This window comes from Natator depressus, chromosome 4 (assembly GCF_965152275.1).
Source record: "Natator depressus isolate rNatDep1 chromosome 4, rNatDep2.hap1, whole genome shotgun sequence".
NCBI lineage: Eukaryota > Metazoa > Chordata > Testudines > Cheloniidae > Natator > Natator depressus.
This window is the reverse complement of record NC_134237.1, coordinates 14,958,228-14,980,288: the sequence shown is the minus strand read 5'-3', so window position 1 is coordinate 14,980,288 and position 22,061 is coordinate 14,958,228. Positions and strand designations below refer to the sequence as shown.

At 43.8% G+C, this 22,061-nt stretch overlaps 1 protein-coding gene across 1 annotated transcript in view; it reads right to left on the bottom strand.

Annotated features, from left to right (window-relative positions):
• Positions 1-22,061, bottom strand: part of FRAS1 (Fraser extracellular matrix complex subunit 1) — a 295,924-nt gene that overhangs the window by 110,878 nt on the left and 162,985 nt on the right. Inside the window, exons 19-23 of the mRNA XM_074950462.1 lie at positions 20,067-20,207; positions 16,936-17,079; positions 7,177-7,329; positions 5,029-5,175; positions 1,144-1,290 (exon numbers count right to left, since the gene is read on the bottom strand). Coding sequence (XP_074806563.1) covers positions 1,144-1,290; positions 5,029-5,175; positions 7,177-7,329; positions 16,936-17,079; positions 20,067-20,207 — 732 coding nt within the window. The remainder of the gene's footprint in view (positions 1-1,143; positions 1,291-5,028; positions 5,176-7,176; positions 7,330-16,935; positions 17,080-20,066; positions 20,208-22,061) is intronic.

Genomic DNA, 22,061 nt, shown 5'->3' with positions numbered 1-22,061 from the left:
TCCCTTAGGCACCAGTAGGTCCTTATCTGCCAATGCTAAGCATTAGTATTTATCCACATAAACCCTCAATCTCTTATCTTGCACAGCCTGGGACTGCTAGGATGCCGAAAGCTTTCCCAATTCAAACTAACCAAAGAGGAAGGTCACTCATTGAAGAGAGTCCTCAGGCCAGAAACATAGCAAATACAGTTAGGCCCAATTCCACCTGCAGATTCCCAGGCATGGCTCCTGCTGCCTTTAGTGGAGACAGTGTGCATGTGTCCGTGTCCGCCAGGGCATAATATGACCTATAATATTATTATTTATAGTACAGTAGCACCTCGATCGGGGGCATCGTGGTGCTAGGCCCTGTACAAATACATCATTCAAGACAATCCCCGCTCTCAAAAGCTTATAGTCTAAGTAGACAAGATGGACAATGAGGAGGAGGGGAAACAAAGGCCTATGACGGTGAGGTGACTTGCCCAGTGTCACATGGTAGATCTGTGGCAGAGTCAGGTAGAACAGTCTCAGTCCAGTGCCCTATACACTGCTTCTCTACAGTACTAAAATATCATCAGACTCTCACTGCCTAGTTAAACGAAGCATAGAGAGAGCCAGTCAGAAATAACTATCTAATAACAATTGATTTGCAATAGTGCTTTGAATGGTGGTGGTAGACGATAAAGCTACATCGTACTCAAACTACATTTCCAGTAAGGAATATTATCTAGGAGAGTTTTGGAAATCTCTCAAGTCTTCTAAATCTTTCTCAATATTTGTTGTTGTTGGTCAGGGATGTAGTATTTATAAGCCAGAGATACTCAGGTCAATATACAAGATCCTACATGCAGTCAAGACAAAAAGATTTAAAATGTTAACCTCATTCATTATTCCATTGAGTGGCGACTGAAAGAATTGCTAAACTCGACCCTTGGAAAGTTTGATGGCTCACTTACTAAATCATTTACAAAGGAAGGGTTTGCAATAATCTTGGGAATTTTTTTTTTATTTTTTTTTTTTAAGTGAAAACTGAAGTATGTGACAGAGGACGGCTGAAAAAAAGATAACAGAAAAAAATCTGTTCAGTAATAGACCCCCTAGGCAGACCATTCTGCAGCCATCCTAAATGTTATTTTTAAATAGAAAATATGCGTTTTTCACCTCTGCAAGTCTTGGTGGAGAAATCAAGATAATACTGCTGAGTGCAGCTTTCATACTGGCATTCACCAAACAACAGAACCTTGGCTGAGTCTCTGCATGATGTACAACCCATGGCCGACTCACAACCCAAACACTGGACACTGCAAGCTGTAGAGAAATTAAGAACAAAAAAAATCACTGCAATTACTGAAGCACTAGCCAAATGAGGTTAGATTTACCTGAAGCTCCACTATTCAATGTTCTCTTGCAGAATCTGCTGGGGTAACTCTTCATAGCTTTCCCTGCTTACTATCCCCAGGCCCCGCTTCATGGCTACGCTCCATCTATCCAAAAGGGAGTTCTGGACATATCTCCACATAGGACTTAATGTTGCTCTGAGTGTCTACCAATCCTTGGAGGTTTTTAAGGCCTGGCTTGCCACTTGAGAGCAATTTAAAATATTGCTTTCTCCCAGATGGACAAAGTTTGCGTACTAATAATCTGATGAACCACCAGGGTCGAACTTGGAATTCAAATCCCTGTATCCAGGTGTTCTTAAAGCATTTTTCTCTTTCACCTTGAGTAACTTAAATTTAACCCGTCAGTTTTTATTCATAGACTCAGAGTTCTGAAGGCCAGAAGGAACCATCAGGATCATCTAGTCTAACCTCTGCATAACACAGGCCATAGAATTTTACCTAAGTGTTTCACCAAGTGTTTTATATTTTGCTCGAAATGTGGGATGTCGTGGAGTTTACAGAAACAGGAAGCAAAATCTGACGGTTCAGCTGGACAAGGTGCAACACCCAGAGGTTCAAAATATTTCGCTCCAGGATGTTGGGAGTCTGAATTTCTCAGCATGATGCAGGTGCATTCAACATGAATGGCACAGCTCTTGGCTATCCTTGACAGAACAAGGAGCAATGGTCTCAAGTTGCAGTGGGGAAGGTCTAGGGTGGATCCTAGGAAAAAGTATTACACTAGGAGGGTGGTGAAGGACTGGAATGGGTTACCTAGGGAGGTGGTGAAATCTCCATCCTTGGAGGTTTTTAAGGCCTGGCTTGACAAAGCCCTGGCTGGGATGATTTAGCTGGGGATTGGTCCTGCTTTGAGCAAGGGGTTGGACTAGATGACCTCCTGAGGTCCCTTCCAACCCTGATATTCTATGTTTCTATGATCCCACAGCAAAGCTTTAATAGCAAAGTGCTACAAAAGAGTGGAAAGCAACTTTGGGTACGTCTCCACAGACAAAAAAAAACACAGCAGTGAATCTCAGAGCCTGGGTCAACTGATCCGAGCTCACAGAGCTCGCGCGGGGGGTGGCTAAAATAGCCGTGTAGATGTTTGGCCTCAGACTGGAGACCCTCCCCACCTCATCAGCTTTCAGAGACCAGGCTCCAGCCCAAGCCCAAACGTCCGCACGGCTATTTTTAGCCCTGCAGTGCAAGCCCAAGCCAGTTGACCCAGGCTCTGAGTCTTGCTGCTACAGGTCTTTTCTGCCATGTAGACGTACCCCTCATAGCACCTAGCCGATGTACAGAGAGAGTCCACTATGGCACTGACCTGCCGTACTCTTAACGGTGAGCGATCACTTGGAGTGGTACAGTGCACATCAAAAGCCATATTTTCAGAAACACACATGCAAAAATCATGTGGATTTGCACACCTAACTTGCATGTACAGTTACCAAAGCCGTGCTAGCAAATGCAACAATTATGCGTACAAACGGTCAGCTCGAAACAGAACTGGTTCTTTGAGCACACAATTCTCAAACACAATCCTGGCATTTGCTCATTAAAATACAAGTACAATTTTATGCATACAATCAAACTGGCACATTTCTGGAAATATGGCCCCATAAGTCCAAAGGATCAAGCTCGACTGGTTGTTTTTATGGTCAAAAGTTCTCACGGGCTTGAGAATGAGTTCAGTGTGGCTGGAAAGTAGAGATCTATGAAACTCAATGGTTCTTATTTAGGGGGGTGTATGTGCACTTGTTCTTGGTTCAAGTTCACTTTGAGTTCTAAATCCAAAAAACTCAAAGCACAGATTAGCTGTAAATACCTATTTTTTTCTGGTGTCTTGTTGAAACTAGGAGAAACCACCCATTTTGTCACTTGTGACATCTGAGCTAATAATTTGTTGCTATATGGTCCAAAAATGTCATACAACTCTGCAGCTCCTGGGAGAGAACGTGTCTCCAAGGATACATGTACCTTGCAGCTGGAAGTGTCATTTCCAGGTTGGGTAGATGTACATGAACTGGCTTTGATGAAGGGCACTCAGAACAGCAGTGTGGCCCCAGCAGTGTGGGCGACAGTTCAGGCTAGCCACCTGACTACTTACCTAGGGTCAAGGATCGGATTGTAATTGGGCAGCTAAACTATGTTGCCATGGCTACACTGCTATTTTTGGCAAGCTAGCTCAGTCAAAGCTACCCTGTGTACATCAATCTGAAATTACACCTCTAGCGGTAACGTAGACGTACCCTAAAGAAAAGTCTATTTAAAGAATCTAATACCTATTTATAAATGCACCAGCACTTGTCTCATTTCATCGGTCCTTACAAAGGTGTGGTGATCATTAATTTAGTTTTTGTGAAGTATCTTTAGATAAAAGAGCCATGAATTAGAAGACCCATGAATGATAAAAGATTTGTGGAGTTCAAAACACGTCGTGGTCACACGATCCAAAAAGACTGCTCCCAAAGGGGAAAACAAAAGCTGCATTTAAAAACAAGTACATGCCATTTCTTTTATCAGCACTGCTCTGCAACAATGTTTTTAGATGCATACCACTTTTGTGAAAAGCTTCTTAAGTTTGTGTCGTCGTTTCTCTACAAATACTCCAGTAGACATATCGAGAGCAAAGGAGTACATAGCTCTACTTCACATTCCTTTGATTTAATCTAAGGTATTTTCAAAACTATGAGTTCTTCAAAAGTGTAGTGAAATCAAAACAAATAGGGGAGGAGGGAAAGAGACCAAAGATTCTGATTAAACTTTTGTTATCTCTACCTGGTAGTTGTCCAACAGAGCAGATCAATCTACTTCTAGATGAGTTATCACTAACATTGCACCTGAACAGGTCTGAGTGCCCCCTGAAATTACACAAATTCTATACATCAACACACTCTGCCATAAGGCTCTCATTAGTTTTCACCAGCCACAAATTTTACATACAATAAAGAAGTTATTTGCAAACTGGGAGATGAGACGTGTGGTTGGAATGAGACTGTTTACAGAAATAAATGTCTCACTCAAGTTTGGGTGTTAGAACTGTATTCGGCAAGGACTTGTGACTGGACTAGTGAATGGACAGCCCAAGGGGAGAAACAGATATTTTAGGACATTCACAGAAGACTATCCATGAGTTTGGCACAACACTGAGGCTTGGCAAGCCCTTCTACTTGGAAAGCGGGTTTTCTGGAGAAGTTAGTAAGAGTGGAATCCACTTTGTGTTCATAAGCTTCGATCCTGCTGAGCAGTCTGGTCCCAACCCAGCAAAGTACTGAAACACATACTTGGACTGACTCACTAAAGCAAATGGGACTATTTACATGCTTGAAGTTAAGTACATGTTTAAGAGCTTTGCTGGATTGTAGCTAGAGTGCTAAGCACCTTGCAGAAATCTGCCCAATCAGAATGGTAGCATTTTGCACTGGCATAAATGACCAGACCTGTACAAGGCAGTAGGCAATTAGGCCCTTGTTCTGTATAGTCACTGTTGCATGTATAGCGATGCTCCTTAATTATTAAGTCTAGTTCAAGGTCTTCATAATGTCACCAACAGCATTTTCCTGACAGTTACAAGCTTTTCATGATGGGACAGACTGGATCAAGAAACCAAGAAACCATTTGCAAGGGCACTCTGAAGAGGAGGGAGTGTTTGGCAGGAGACACTTACGTTTGCAGGTCCAGCTCTCATCCCTGTAGTATCCCAGGAAACAGGCTGAGGTACACATGCCAGTGTGGGACAAAACGAGGCTGGAGTAACAGGAAGAGCAGGAGAAAGGACCTCCGCCACTGCAGGTTTTGCACGAGGGATGACACTCTGAGAGGGCAAAAAGAATGAAAATACCATTCACGCAAAAGCAAATCTTCAAGCAGGACTGTAAAGGTTCTTTACAAGAGCACATCACCGGACTGATCCTCAGAGTGCAGAGCACCCACCATTCCTACACGCACACATGTTCTCGCTGTGGGATTTCTTGCTTTCCTGACTGTCCTGTAAGTAAAGAACTGTGCCCTCATTAAATGTAAAGGGCCAGATCCATCACTGACTAAGTGGACAGAGAAATCCATGGAGATACCCACCTTATTCAAGGTTGAATTTGGCCCAAGGCAATGTTAGGGATCTTAAAAGCTCACCCTAAATTTAATATGCACTTTGACATAGCTTGAACAACAGAACGTTTTGGGTAATTCATGAAACCTTTACACCCAAAGGCAGAAATGCTCTATCTAAACTTGGCTTTCCAGGAGGAAGGAATTCCCCCCTCCCTCCAAGAGGCATGCCCCACTAGATGACATATTATAGCGCTACCGGGTGAAACACACTACCCAGAAGGCTAAGACAAAGCTAAGAAACACAGTTAATATTTCTGTCAGTGTGGAGCTAGGTAAGTAATGATACAGCGACCTTGCAACTAAATCTTGGGCCAGTAGAGAGAAGTTTTTGCAATGCTGATCTTGTACATTTAGTCTGGATTAGGCAGTGCCCATCTCATGCAAAGAGGCCAGATCGGACATTTAAATATATAATGTTTCTTCTTTTGGTCTCTTTCTCGTCTATCAATCCCTAATATACTTTGTCTCATGTAAGATGAACTGGGCTTTGACAAGCTCTGGGTGGACATCCTGGAGTTCTCATAGGAAATGAATTTATGTCCTCTTGAGAAAGGCAGAGAAAGGCAAAATGGTATGAAGAAGCCTGCAAAAAAAGAGCCACTCAAGCACCAGCAGGTACCATGATGGGCAAAAAAGGGCTAATGGACCAGAAGGCACAAGGCACCATCAGAATGCTACTACCAACACTGCTGGCTGACCGCCGACAACACACTACCCCCACAAACTGAGGAGTCAGACTAGCTTTTCTGGAGCTGGCTCTTTCTCTCTGGGACAGACAGGAATTACTGTCTCTGGCAATGCTGATTCAGCGAGAGCCTCAGTCAACTGCAAGGAAATTCTAAAAACTGGGATAATACTCAGCTTCCGGTGGCAGGTTTTCTGTTGAATTCCTAAGAGCACAGATAAAAGATCCCGCTTCACGATGTAACAACCTTCCTCATTTGAGATCCTACCGTAGACTAATGCAGGGTCCTGTGCCCAGTTGACATCTATACACAGAGTGAAGTCAGTGAGAGTTTTGCCATTAACTTCAGTGGGGCCTGGATTTCACCATAGTGTTTAGTGTCCCTCTGTACCAGTAGTTCCCGTCTTAGTGAACAGAATTTGTTTTTTCTCCTCTTGGCACATGCCTAGAAGCTCCCCTGGACAATCAAGCTCCTAAAATTGTGCTACCACCACAAGAGCAGAAGAGACATAGCAGCTTAGCGAAGGACATCTGAAGTGACCCCTCTTTAACGTGTTCCTTGAATATGGAAAATCTTTGAGTCCCATCTACCTGAAAACACCCCCCAGAAGTGACATCACTGCATCAGCCAAAACTGAATGGATGAGGCGGGGACCCTTCACAAGACTGACACAGAACCACACTCCCACCCCCCTTCTCCCCACAAACTTCCTGCTATCTGCGGTATATTAACTAGTATTATTTGTGTAATAGCAGTGCTTGGGTGCTCCATGGTGCTAGGCACAGTACAAAGACATACGGTCCCTACCTCAAAGACAGCTTCCCATTTAACAACAGACAAAGGGCGGGAGAGGGAAACAGGAGGACAGAGAAGTGCAGCGACTTGCACAGCCACGCTTGAAACAGAGATTTCCTGAAATCTAGCTCAGCGCCCTGTCCACTGGCCTCTCAAGAGAAGCAATTCCAAGGGAGCAGCTGGGCAGATCTCACCACTAAGCTCCACCTCCAGGTGTTACTCACTTTTACAAACTCCGCTTTCTGCATAGGATCCCACGGGACAGTCAGGAACACAGCGATCCCTCAGCAGCAAGTGACGGGCATTCTGACACTTCAAGCAGATGCTGCCCGTGTCGTGGAGATCAGCCACGCACTGGTGGCACAAAGGATGACAGTCTAAAGAGAAAAGAAACAGCGGGTACCAATGAAGGAGGCTTCTGACCATCATCTCGCAAAACAGCCCTGCTCAGAGACAACGGCACTGAGAGAGCACAAGGAATATATTTCGGAAAAGTAACAGTATGAGCTCTTTGCATGCACAACTCTCATTCAGAGCAAAAGGGGATCAGGGGCTAAGACTGTTCTTTTGAAGGTTTGCAAGAGGCATTATCAGCAAATATTAGGCCCACCTCCTCCCCCATTTTTACTCTGTGTTATTTTCAGGCACTGTGGTGCTGCAGCTTTTTACTTAGCATCAGACAGCGCGCACACTGCTTGAACGTTCTTGAGCTGCCTTTTGATGAATTCAGGTGTCCTCCCCACTTCCCACTTAATGGGCGAATATAGTTCAAAGCTCTCTCCTTAAAAAAAAAAAAAAAAAAAGGCACTTTTTTTTTTCTTTCTAAGATTAATCTTTCTAAAAAGGATGCTGCTGGCTGTACAGATTCTATGCCCCCATAAGAGCATGATCGGAGCAAGTGGATCAATTTTCTCCTGCGGTTCACATTGCCCAGGTTTTCCCACCCGGCACTCCCAAAAGGATTAGCCAGCCTTACAAACCTCTTTTTCAGCAGCACACCAATTAATGGCTCCTGACCTTCCCCTGAACCTTGAGAGCTTCAAAAGGTTTTACAACAAACCTTTTGTACATATATAAGGACAACGCAAGGTACCCTGGAAGCCAAATTAATCCTCATTACAGTAATTCAGAAAATTACCAGGGAAATGATGGCCGTCTTGAAAGAAATGTAATAATGAGATTTCTGTCCTTTGTCTCTCCTGAAACTTTCATTGAGAATTGCAGTGTTTTGATTCTAAAGAATGAGGCTGGGATTTTCAAAGGAGCCTAAGAGAGTTAAGCACCCATTTCCATTGGGATAGGGATGCCTAACTCCCTTAGGCTCCTTTGAAAATCTCAGTCTGAATTCTTCCCCTGGTTACACATGCACAAGTCTCCCTGAATTCAGGGGAAGCTCTGTGCACGTGCAGCCGAGGACAAAATTTAATGCAGGGAGTACACAGTATTTCAGATCATTCAGGTAGCTGCATACTTCATCCCCTAACCTACTACATATTTCATTCCCTGAAACTCTGGCATAAGGTGCTAGTATTTTGCGTCATGAACTTTTTAAGCAGTGTGGTGCATGCACTTTGGGTCGATATTGTTTATTTATTTATTTAGTGCCTAAAGAGTACTGAGCACCCCTATGGTAATGGCCGGCAGCGTAAAACCCTATGAAAGGCAATATAAAACCCTAAGAACATAGAAGACACAGCCCCGGGCCCAAAGACGCAATCTTACAGATAGGGACCTAACAACCAAAGGGAAAGGAGAACAAATGTTATGGCTAAGATTATGAAATTGCTTTTTCTAAGAACATATGTTTCTTGATAGTAAAGATCAAGTAATGCTTGTAGTGTGCCATGATTCACAATGGAAAACCTCATCCATCCTGCATACACAGCATGCAAGGGTTAGTGTATTGTGTGCTTCAGAATCCTGTGTACGAAAAGAACTAATAAAATATCACGCAAAGCTTCACACTACACTCTGTGTAATGCCATATATTTGTAGTATGCTAAGGCCTTGATCCTGCAATGAACTCAGAGTGGATAGAACCTGTACCCCCATGTATTCCCCCCGAAGTCAGAGGTGGTTGGCATGATCCCAGATGTCTTATCCTGCAGAGTTTATGGCGGGATCAGGGACTAAGGTTCCATACATATGATTATATATGTTGGTATGTTGTATGTAATTTATGTGGGATAGTTTTTTTTGTTTTTTTTTTAAAGAAGTAAGATCATGAGCATCTATGTACACCCTCCTTAAGCACTAAAATTAGCAGCAGTAGGTTTCACTAATTTCTCATGCTCCCCCTATTCACCTAGTAATTAATTTACTCACCCTACAATATTAGTGTCCTACTGTCTCCAAGTGTCTGTGCTGGACGGTGATAATTGTTGGCTAGGTGCAATAAATAGACAAATACACCAGGCACTGAAATACTCTAGCGATGAGCATGGAATAAATATCTGTGGTAGGTAAATGCGATAAATGCAGACTAACAGAGAGAAAAGTACCTCCCGAGTGCAATTAACCAGACTCTCATCTAAATAATTTTTTGTTCTCATGTTGGAAAAGTCCAAAGACATTTAAAAGGTGTAAGTGCCTATAGAGCTGGGTGACGACATGTTTTTCTCCTCTTTACAGGCTTGCTGTGTTTGTTCCTATGTGTTAAAACAGTTCCTTTAATTCAGCTGTTGCTTCCTGAGAAATCAGTCCTATATTCACCCTCGATACTTTGAATGTGCGGAGCTCAAAGAACACTCACACTATTGACTTACCCCAGAAAGCCAACGGCTTGTGGTGAATTTGAAGGACCGCGGGGAACAAGTGGCAGAGAAAAGGAAGAACAAAGGTACTTTGTACTGTAAAAGGTTATATAGATTTTTCACAGCAGGCTCCCTTTTGGCTAAGAAGGAAAAGGAGCAGAGTATTCTCCTTATAGTTCTGAATGGCCCCCCGCTATCACCCCGGCACCGATATTTGTCTTTTTACTTCTGCTTGACCCCTTCACACCACTCCTCCCCGCACCTTATCTAGGATGCGATTTCAGCTGCAGGAGTGTACTGGCTGGCATTTTCAAGGAGGCCTAAAGGAGTGAGGCATTCAACTCTCATTGAAAATCAATGTGAGTTAGGTACATTACTCTGTGAGTCCTCTTTCAGAATCCTACACAGAGTCTTCAGAGTATGACGGTGTCACCTTGATGATAGTCCCAGTGTCCTCTTGCTCATTCTCCTCCTCACGATCACAGAGCTGCTTTCATAACAGCCAACGACTTAACTAACTTTGTTTCTCAGCAGGCACTAGGGTTCCTCTTTCTTCACCTGGTTCCCCACCAAAATCTTACTGAGAGGGAGCAAGATGTAACAGCTACAGCAAGATTTCACTCCAGAGCACTATCAAGCCACCGCTATGCACGTCTTTCGCTAGAAATGTAAAGAAAACACTGCCCCCCTCTGCATGGAAAGGGATCTGCAGCTGACCTGCCTAAACTCACAGGGGCGACCGCTTAGCTTGTGAAACACACAGAACAGGGACTCATCATGAAGCCAAAACTGTTCCTGAAGCATTAGTCAACACTCAAAGAACCCAGAGCCATTCATGCCCTCTTGACTCCTCCATTAGCTAAGCTAGCAAATGCTTGTGTTGAGTTGTTTAGCTATACCTAGCCTTTTAAGGGCTCCTGGGGACATATTTTCCCTTGCAAATGCTTACCCATATTGTACCCATTAGGATAACAGAGAATATGGGGATAAGAACAGGGCATTATATTAAATCAATAATCTAATGCCATGTAATTCACAGGCATGTCATCATGCAAACTTCCCACAGCAACTTACAATGAATCCAAAGAGAAAAGTCAATAGAGTTTAGTCAGAAGGTCATCTAAAAACAAAAAACTTTTTACCTTACTTTTGAAAATGCTGAAGGGGGCATTCTCCCATAAACAAGCACACTAAGCTCCTTATAAAGTTAATGGGACCTTGGCAGTCTCATAGAGAGATGCTTATATTACCACAAAGAGCAGGAGCGTCTCTGAACACACTGACGAGAGGAATTCCAGAGGAATGGGGCATGAGACAAAACAGCCCAGACCAAAGCAGGGAGGTGGTTCTTGCATTTCTTCACCTAGATCCTCAGCTGGTATAAACTGGCATCCCAATTTACACCAGCCAAGAACCTGGACCCTTATGTCCACATCCAGCCTGAGGATCCGGTTGCGGGGACTGACCAACTGTATGTGTGGATCTGAAGAATACCTGTGAGAATTCCAAAATGGAAACTTTAACTAGGAGGTTTGGAGTTATTGAATAAGAGGTGTCATCCCTGTGGAAACTGAGGTGATCAAGATCAAGAGCTGTCTTGAATTCCATCACCATGTCAGTCATCTTTTCTATCAGTTCTTCTCGGAAGCCTTTGATGGCTGGAGGTTTATAGGTTAGCAAAATGCCCAGGTGAGCCTGGTCTCTCAATTCTCAGGCTCTTCCACCATGTGAGACCTCAGGTTTTCCTGTGATTTTCTCATGGGTCTTCAGTTAAGTACTTGAGAATACTCTTGAAGAAATCTGAAGAAACTCTGAAGAGAAGGTGGGATTTCACCAGAAGGACAGTAGTTTTAGTGAAGGCGAAACTTTTCAAGTAATTGGTTCCCCAGGTTTATGAAGCTGAACAAAAACCTTTACTAGTAGTTGGAAAATGTCAAGTAATCTTTGTCAAATTTTGGAAAGATGAAAACACCACAGACACCTAAAACTGGATTGGAAACAGCTAAAAATCCAAACATACACCTGAAAATGATCCCTAACTCTTATATGGCATTTTCCACCAATTGATCTCAAAGCTCCTTATAAAGGAAATCAGGATCATTATCCCTATTTTACAGACAGGGAAACTGACTTGCCCACACAACATCTCAGGAGTCTCAGCCCAGCATACTGGCATTGCCCCACCCAGCCCCCAGGTAACCTGTACATTCCTCGGAAGCTTTTTCGCAGAGGCTTTGGATGCCTTGGACTAGAGTTTGAAAACCCACTTCTGCTTCAAAATATTTGAGCATTTTTTCCTCTTATGATAACTGAAGTGCATTTCTGTGACCGTGTTAAGCATAACACTATTTTATTGATATTATTAAAAAATGCAACAATAAAATTCATTAGAAGTTAATAGTTTCACTTGACAGCTGGCTTTCTCCATCATTCATAAAAGATTTTCTCCCCATGGATAGAAAAAGAAGAAGATGAGGCTCCAATGCACAGTGCACCCTTTAAGTCCCGACAAAATTCTGCCTCCAGGGTCAGCGAGGGACTGGAATAACAAGCAATCGTGATGGATGGATAGATAATTGTAAAAACATTGCTTTTGAAGCAAAGTCAAAAACCTTGCAGATATTAAAGCAAATTGTACATAATGTAAATGTAATGGTTTCTGATGTCTGCTTTTATGGGACAGCTGCTTTCAAACTGATCATTAATAACCTGTAAAGGCAAGTGTATAGAGTAACATTTCAATCTGTGTTGAGTGAGGAGGCTGACTGAGATGCAACAACAGCACAGATGCAAGGGACAGGGGCCATCAGCATGTGCAATTTGTTCTAACATTAGACAGAAGTTTGGAACAAGGAGCAACATCCCCTCCGGCCACAAATATCTCCCTCAAAGACCCACCCATAGATGTTTTTTTAAAAATCAGCCGATAGCAACACTCTTCCTACAGCACTTTTCGTCAGAGGATCTCAAGGCACTTTACCTACATCCGCGCACACACACCCCCGCCGCTGCCACTGTGAAGCAGGGAAGTATTATCCCCACTCTACAGAAGCACAGAGAGATGAAGGGCCTCATCTTGTGCCTTTGAAGACATTGGCAGAACTACCATTGACTTCTGTGGTGCAGGGTCAGGGCCTAAGTGACTTATCCAGGGTCACACAGCAAGACTGAGGCAGAGCTGGGAACAGAACTGAGATCTCCTGCCCCTCTTTGCTGTACTGTAACTATTAAGCCTTCCCTCCTATTCTAGGGCTTGAGCCAAAGGCCACTGAAACTCTTTGACCTCAGTGGGTTTGAATAAGGCCTTTGAAGTGTGGTTCTACTGAGAAGTGATTCTGTAAAAACAGCACTGTGGGGGGCCAATGCTTGTTGCTTCAGTGATTTCCAGATCAAACTTGGCTTTGTTTAGAAGGAAAATGATGGTCCTTCCAACTGCCAGTGTTTCATATACAGCCTAAGCTCTGAAAACTAAGCAGGGTTCTTTCGGGCTCGTGCATCATTGCCAGTAATAAAGAGTCTGCAGGCCAAATCCAAGCCATGCAGGGCCCAAGGACATGAAAATAACAGTGTGCTTACCATCCTACAAGACTTTACCAAACTTATAGAGATGACAGTGAGCAATTAAAACATACGCACAAACTAGAGGCAAAGAAAACCAGTCCCAAGGCTAACCCTGATGTGATAAATATTACTAATTCTTTCCAGTAAATCTTACAGCTAGGAATGGCAATTCAAAGGGGATCTGCTAGAGGGAACACAATGAAAGGTAATGGCAAAATAAAGTGGAGGAAATAAAGGATTTCTCTGCATAGAGCTACAAAGCATAACACATTAATGAGCGTTCTAATGTGCTAATCCTACAACAGAATCAGCTAGCCAGTGGGACACTGGAATCTGTGGTAGCAGATCCCTACATAGGATTGGGGACCTAAATAAGCAATTAATGCTTCAAACTGGTTTCAAAAGAAAAAGCATTCAACCACCACAAAAGGCACACTTTTTCATACAATGAAGACCAAGGCCACAAGCAAACACAATGGAGCAGATTTGCCATTATGTTACACCAGTTCTACAGTGATGTAACTCCAATTAAATCAACGAAGTAGTGAATCAGGCCAGTGAGCTGGAGTAATATTCTGTTACAAACAAGCACATTTTTACATCCTCTGAAACTTTACAGAGAAATCACAGAAGTTATAGAAATGTAGGGCTGGAAAGGACCTAGAGAGGTCATCAAGTCCAGCCCCTTGTGCAGAGGCAGGACCAAATAAACCTAGATCATCTTGACCTAGACCACCTGTTTGTCTAATCTGTTCTTAAAAACCTCTCACGATGGGGATTCCACAACCTCCCTTGGAAGCCTATTCCAGTACTGAACGACCCTTACAGTTGGAAAGTTTTTCCTAATATCTAACCTAAATCTCCCTTGCTGCAGATTAAGCCTACTACTTCTTGTCCTACCTTCAGTGGATGAGGAGAACAATTGATCACCATCGTCTTTATAACAGTCCTTATCATATTTGAAGACTTATCAAGTTCTCTCCCTCCCCTCACTCAGTTTTCTTTTCTCAAGACTAAACATGCCCAGTGTTCCTAATGCTGTCTCACAGGTCAGGTTTTCTAAAGCTTTTTTTCATTTTTGTTGCTCTCCTCTGGACTCTCTCCAGTTTGTCCACATCCTTCCTAAAGTGTGATACCCAGGATTGGACACAGTCCTCCAGCTGAGGCCTCACCAGTGCCGAGTAGAGCAGCACAATTACCTCCCATGTCTAACGTATGACACTCTTGTTAATACACCCCAGAATGATATGAGCCTTTTTCACAACTGCAACACATTGTTGACTATATTCAATTTGTGATCCATAATAACTCCCAGATCCTTTTCAACAGCACTACCACCTGGCCAGTTATTCCCTGTTTTGTAATTGGGCGTTTCATCTTTCCTTCCCAAGTGAAGTACTTTGCAGTTGTCTTCATTGAATTTCATATGGTTGATTTCAGATCAATTCTCCAATTTATCCAGGTCATTTTAAATTCTAATCCTGTCCTCCAAAGTTCTTGCAACTCCTCCCAGCTTGGTGTCATCCACAAATTTTTTCAGCATACTCTCCACCCCATTATCCAGTGTAGCTTTTAACTCTTTGAAATGCTGAATTATTTTCATAGGTGTCATTCACTATAATCATTCGGCTGCAGGCATTAGCTGAACAAAATCACGACTCATGTCTCCTTCTTTCTATAAATTGATAAGTAACCCTGCTTTGTGTACATTCAGAGAACTGCAGAATACATTTTGGACATTTCTCCCCTTTTAGCTATATTGTTCCTTCCTTTCCCATTTCTGCGGTGGGCAGGCAAAATAATATATCTCCTAAAAAAAAAAAAAAGGAAGTCCTGGAAGTTGAGATCAAAGAAACAAATCTTATACTGGGAAAAAAAAAAGAAGTCTATGTTGGCGGTGGGTGGGAGTGGGGAGTCAGGACTAACTTGAGAGTGATAATCCTTGAATAGATTTACTTATTACGTCTAGTGCATTTTTTCCCCCTCCTTTCTTCAGATCATTTATCTTTCTTGGAGCCTCTCAGTGCTGCCATAGGCCTCACAAGCTGTATCTTTTCTTTGATAAACTAAAATAAATAAATAAATGGAAACAATACAGCTCAGAAGTGACTGGAACTGTTCCCAGAATATGTTTATCCTTGTCTGCATGATGGATTAAATGAGATTTTTCTTTTTAAACAGGTAAATGCAATTAGTGGCTTCTGATGATAGGCTGAAGTGCATGTATACAGTACCCACAGAGAGTAACCTCTGAATAAATCCTCCTATCTCTCAAAAGTGCACACATCAAACCCAGCTATGCCAATATTCCTGTAAGGCCCGATGAGCTGTTTCTCAGAATCATGAGATGGGTTTTTAATTCATCTTTCTGAAGCTCTATGCTGTGGTAAAGCAGCATCCTTGGCTGCTGGCCCCCCACGCTGTTCCTGATTCTCCAGGCATACCACTCTCTTGTCAACAGCTGCTGAAGGCCCCTTCAGGCATTATGACCACCTATGATTGCGTCTTTCTCTGGGGTGGAGCTTGTGATGGTGCCCTTCCTGGTATGGTAATTGAGTTCAGGGCACTGACCTTAGGGGATGAACACAGCATGTCCAGTGTCTTAAGTGGCAGGCTATTCACCCTGAGGGGCCACAGACCCAAAGACAGCTGATTGCCATGACTGGCAGCCCCATTCCAGAGCTTCGCCTGGAACAGGAGGTGGTCCAGTGGTCTGACTGCCTAACTGAACTGTCTACAAAATTGTACAAGTTCCAGCTGCTTAAAACCCTCTGAAGAGGATCAGCAATCACTGAACACAGCAGAGTTGAGGTCTGTATTATACTCTGGCAGCAGCTGTTAAATAAGAGCTGATTTGTTACGATACCATTAACTGTGTGAACACTCTACTGCTTTTCATAATATTGCAACATACCACTTTCCAGACATAAGCCCAATCCTCCCCAAAATAAGCGGCAACAAGCCGGGAAGGACAAGTCAGCCCTCACCTCCCTCTCTCATGATCAGAGATGAGAACCCCCTTCCATTCTCCACAGAGATCAAAGCTATCAGAGATCTCTTGTCCCTGTTGACTCACACCAGCTAGCAGCAGGGGGACAGGGATTAGTTTGTGTGGGGTTTTTTAAGACCGTCCATTCGACAATCAGAATCGGCCCATCTCCCCTTTTGGGGCTGCACATGGAATGACTGCATATACTGGGGCTGGGGCTAGAGAAGTCAAGGGGAACAGAAGAGGAACTCAGGTGTGGGTTCATTTGCCCAAGTTCTCCTCTAACTCCCTGCCTCAGAGTGGCTTTTGACCCTCCGCAGAAGACTGCATCCCACCAACCTCTTCAGGAAGAAGCACTGAGTCAGCACCCATGGGCTTCCACCATCTGTGCAGCTTAAACTCAGGGTCCCTTGTGCTGGATGGGTGGTAGAGCTGAAAACCTCTGTATTTCTATAATTTGCAATTGGCCTCACACAGCTCGAAGAGAAATAAAACACAGTGGTAAGTGGTCATGCCATATGGTATGTCTAGTGGTTTAGCAGTACTTTTTAGTCATATTATTTTATCAGTAACTATCATTTTGACTCCTTTATGTTACAGTTGTACACTGAAATATCTGGTTACTATTGAAGAATGGCCAGGAGTCTGTACAGACTGTGCCATTTCCTCCTCTCACTTACCAACACAATATCCCACAAGGTTCAGGTACTGCTCCTCCTTGCAGCTGGTCCTGCACTTGCCACTCACAGGGGTTGCATGGGGATGGCAGGTTATGCAGTCAGAGTCTGAAGGACCTTTGCACTTTTTGCAGGATGGATGGCAGGCTACATGAGAAAACAACACTCGCTGTTAAGATAATCAGTACCTCAGCAAAACATACATACATATATATATATAGACACACACGGGGGGGAATCATAGGGCCTAATTCTCCATTGCCCAGCTCCTTGTGTCATCATTTACACCTCTGCAATGGAGGTGTAAATTGCTACCACAGTATAAGTGACTAGCAAATTCTGATCTGGAAGGATTTTACACCCTCTCCTCTTTTGGCTTGACAAGGGGCAAGTACCAGGAAATTAAAGACCTTTGTGCTTGTCCTCTGCATAAATCAAGATCTAAATCCATATAAAATATAGAGATCATCTGCCAGCCTGTGTGTATATATACACATACACACACGCACGCACAGCAAGAGACAGGGGAGAGATAAAGGATCATGATGGCATGATATAAAAGTTTTATTAGTATGAGTTCGGGATGGCCACATTACTCATGAATGGGGAAGCCAGGAGTGATTTATGGAAGTGTCCCCCAAACTCACTCAATAAAACCTAAACACCATGCCACATACTTTACAGTAAAACGACTCCAGAAAGAGATGAAGAGTGTTCTAAAATATTTTTATCGAGACAATGTTTTGCATCCTTCTACCTACAAAGCCAGGAGTCTTATTACCAGGATTCCAACTGTGCAGACCTCTGAGGGAAATTAAAAAAAAAATACTGAAACTAATGATGTCTAAAAACCTCTAAAAATTCCCCTGAATAAAAGTGTGCAACTTCAGAAGTATAACAACATCGCAGGACCTCCCCGGACTAGAAATAATTGCTGGATCTCTAATGGAAAGCTAGGAATCTCCCATTTCACATAATATAAAGCTCCTTCTTCTAGCCCTGAAAAGTCATCACCACCTATTTCTGACTGGGCCACCTGACTATTATTATTCAGAGGCTGGAATGAAATGGAATGAAACATTTTAAACACTGTAAAAATCGGGTAGACACAGGTTATGTTAACATTATTGCTTGTGCCTGTTTAAAAGCTATAGATGTTCTATGTTGGCAAGGTGTGAGATGAGGTAATTTTCTTTATGCCTATGTTTGCCACTTACACAACACCACCATCCCAGGATCAGACACATTTCAATGCAACATACAGTTAGCCATGAGCCAGGATCTCCTCGGTGGCAGTACAGAACACCAAAATCAATGTAATTTTTGTAATCACCTGCCCAATAAACATCTTTATAGAGTATTTCTTGGCTAAAATCCAATAAATAGAACAGGGGATCTCAGAGGAACTTCGTTTCTGCAATTTGGAGGCCTCCTACCCAATGGTAACCAGTTCATTGAAGAAATTTAGTATCCTTTTTGAAAATATCCAGCCCAGTACACATTTATGGACAATGACTGCAATCTGATAAAACCAGTTGATGACCTTGATACGAAGTCTGAGAAACATATCACATTTCAAACCTTGCCCTTCCCCCCCACCCCCTTCCTGGGGTCAGCAGCTAATAACAAAAGATTGCACCAAATCCCCAGATTCTGGCTCAATGGGTACATAGGAATTCATTGTGCCATTCAGCCACAGAGTGACTGATTCTGGTAATCTGATTATATTAGATTAAATGACTTGGATGAAAACTGATTGGCTGAAGAAGCTTATAACTCATAATTATACTGCAGCTGATGTGCACGTCAGAAATACAACACCCTTCCCTAGTTCGATAAGTACACCCACTTAGAATTAAAGTACACCCATTTAGAATTATGTGTTTTCTCACGCAATTGCATAATTTCCTCCTCAAACCCAGTCCTATAGTAAACCACAGAGTAAAAATAATCTAATTCGCAGTGACAATGTTTTTCTAGCCTTTTGAACCACTGAGCATAAACCATTCAAAGGTTCTTAAAAAAAAATCTAGCTGACTATTGTCATGCTTATTTTCCATTATTAAAATAGAATGGTAATTCTTTGCTGTCTGTGGATGCACAAACTAGATACTGCTCTTGATCCATACACACAAATTCCCATGGAAATTAAATGGGAGCTTTGTTGAAGATTTAGGTTAGCATACTTCATATGTTCCTACGATTACAAACAAATAAATGCTATAAAAACAAGAGATCTGTTTCCTCATCCCAAATACAAAATTATTTGTTTTGAAAGGCAGAAAACTATTTCCAGCTACATAATGCCTAGACACTGAGCATTTGATGGTTTTCTTAAAGATGTTCTGGAGCATTCTGTGTAACTAGAAAATACGTTACCTTGAGCCCTGATGGCTGGAAAGAAAGATAACCCAGTTAAGTCCACTGCTTCGCCTTCCCAGCACAGTCCAATTTTGTTTTCATCTCCTTATTTAAGTCTATTGGAGGTAATATCTGCACGACAGCCTGAGCCCCACTCGTACTCACATGCACAACTCCCACTGAAGTCATTAAGCCAAATACAGCTCCGGCACAAATCCACTTTAGTTAGTGGAGTTGCACCCAGTGACACCAGCACCGAATTTGGCCCTAAGAGAGTGGCACCCGTGTATATGAGAGCATCACTGGACAGCCTAGCTTGGTCCTTCACTCTACTGTTTCTGTTATGCATTTAAACTGTAAGATCTTCAGAGCAGGGACTAAGGCCACAGTCTTGCAATGCTCTATCCACTGGACGATACTGCCTTAGTAAAACCAGCCCTTCTGAATGCAGAATCCCGCTTAAGCACCACACAGTATGTTAAAGAACTCTTCCCCCATGGTATGTTGGCTGAGAACACCACCGCAGCCTATTGCAATAAAATGCAGTATATTTTCACTCCAATCCAGTCGAGCAGAGTGGGTTATAATTTTTTTATTTAACATCTCTCTCTCTCTCTGGTAAAATAATCCAGCTGCTGAAGCTGGACCATATGAGTCTCTCCTGAAATTACTGAATAACCTCCTATAACCTGACAGCGTGTCTAATTGCATTGAAATGTTCAAGCAGTAAGATGCAGCAGTATATACTGTAGGTCTCTCTGCGAAGCACTCACAATGGCAAAGAGCATTCTGGCTGTACAATCCTTCCGGGCACTCGGATAAGCACTGGCCATCATGTAGGACACGGGGGGAGGAGCAGGCCGTGCAGTTGTGGGGCGCTCTCCCCGTGCAGGCTGAGCATGAGGAGTGGCACTCTACAGGAAAAGAAAAGAAAACAAAGAGGAAGACAAATTGGTTTCCAGCCTGTGCTTGCTGTTGCTGTCCTGGACTGAGATGATTTCATTCACCGGCTAGCTTACCTTTTCCGCTAAGGCAATAAGCCATATACTCGACAGGCTTCTCTGCCAGTGAGAGGCCGTAATACAGGCAAAAGGTACAAATGTTGTCTTCCGGGAATAATTTATACAAAGAGCAACCACAAGTAACTGCATTTAACCCGCCTCTCTCACAAAGATCACGCTTGCGTTCTGAGAACGGAAGAATTGGGTGCAAGCTGCTGTCTTAGGCCAGGTCTACACTTACAAGCTTACAGCGGTGCCACTCCAGGAGCGCTCGCGCAGCCCCGTTACGCCAGCGACAGAGAGCTCTCCCGTCGGCCCAACAAAACCAGCTCAACGAGCGGCGGTAGCTCCGTCGCCGGGAGAGCATCTCCCGCCAACACAGTGCTATACACACATGCGCTTAGGACGGCAAACAGATGTTGGTCAGGGGGTGTGTTTTTTCACACCCCTGAGTGACCAAACGTTTTGCCGACATAAGTGCTCGTGTAGAAATGGTCTTATACCTTCCCCATCCTCCCTGGAACAGCAGCGGGCGTCTGCCCTTCCACAGGAGCAGCACACCAGGAAATCATCTGTCACGGTCGGTCCACACCCTGCGTGTCGGTCTTCCCTGTCGCTACCTTCTGTGGCCTTGCCCCAGCACCATTCTGTGGCAGCAGCAACAGCTCTATTGAGGACTAGTCACTTGACTTCTCACCTAATAAGGGAAATCAGCCCTGATTAACAGGACTGTCCAGCCTGAAGTCAGAGTGTGAGAGAGAGCTGAAATAAATCACTGCCACATGCACAATCAATGACTCTACGCTTTTGCGCCCCAAAACAGGCCAACTGCAACCCTGCTGATTGTTATCCATTTGTATTAGAGCAGAGACTACAGGACCCAATGGAGAGCAGAGCCCCACTGTTTTAGGCACTGTACAACAGAGGTTCTCAACGGTGGGTCCAAAGCCCCCTGTGGGTCTGAGAGCCCTTTCAAGGGGGCTGAGGGGTCCCGCAGCTGAAACCCAGAGACCAATCCCTGGGCGCCTCCTGCAGGGCTGAAGCCCTGATCCCCAGCACTCCAGTGGGGCTGAAGTCCTGATCCTCGACCCCAAGGCCCCCCGACCCCCGCTGGGCCCTGGAGTTTTTATAGCAAGTCAAGGGGGCCTCAGAGAGTAAAAGGTTGAGAACCCCTGCTGCAGAACACAAAGCCTGGGGCAGGCAGGGACTGCTTCTAAGAGCTTACAATCTAAACTGACAAGACGGACAAAGGATGGGAGGAAACAGGCACCAGGAGGTGAAGGAACTTGCCCAAGGTCACTCAGTGGGTCAGTAGCAGAGCTAGGAGCAGCACCCAGGGATCCTGACTACTAGCGCTGTGCCCTTTTCCACGGGAGCACACAGCCTCTGGTGTAGCTAATTCCACTGAAATCAAGAGAGTTAGACCAGGGATCAATTTGACCCAATGTTGTCAGGGAAATTTCAAGAGTTTCAGATTACGGACAAGAATGTTTCCGTGGATACCTGAGATAATCCAAACCTGTATGGAGAAAACTTTCAAGCCCGACCTCTCAAACAGTAAATGCAAATTTTGCCTATTTACAGGCATTTGTTCACGTCAGTTGCAGAGTTTGCATTGCTAGAAGGGTGAATAAGCATCCATCCAGTTACTTTTAGAGCCAAGCCCCAGCAAGAGCTGGGGCTCCCGGCTTCACGGCAGGGAGTCTGGGAGCCCTGTAAGGCCAGCGCTTTCCCCACGCTGTGGGCCCTGGCAGCCTTTGTCATGGC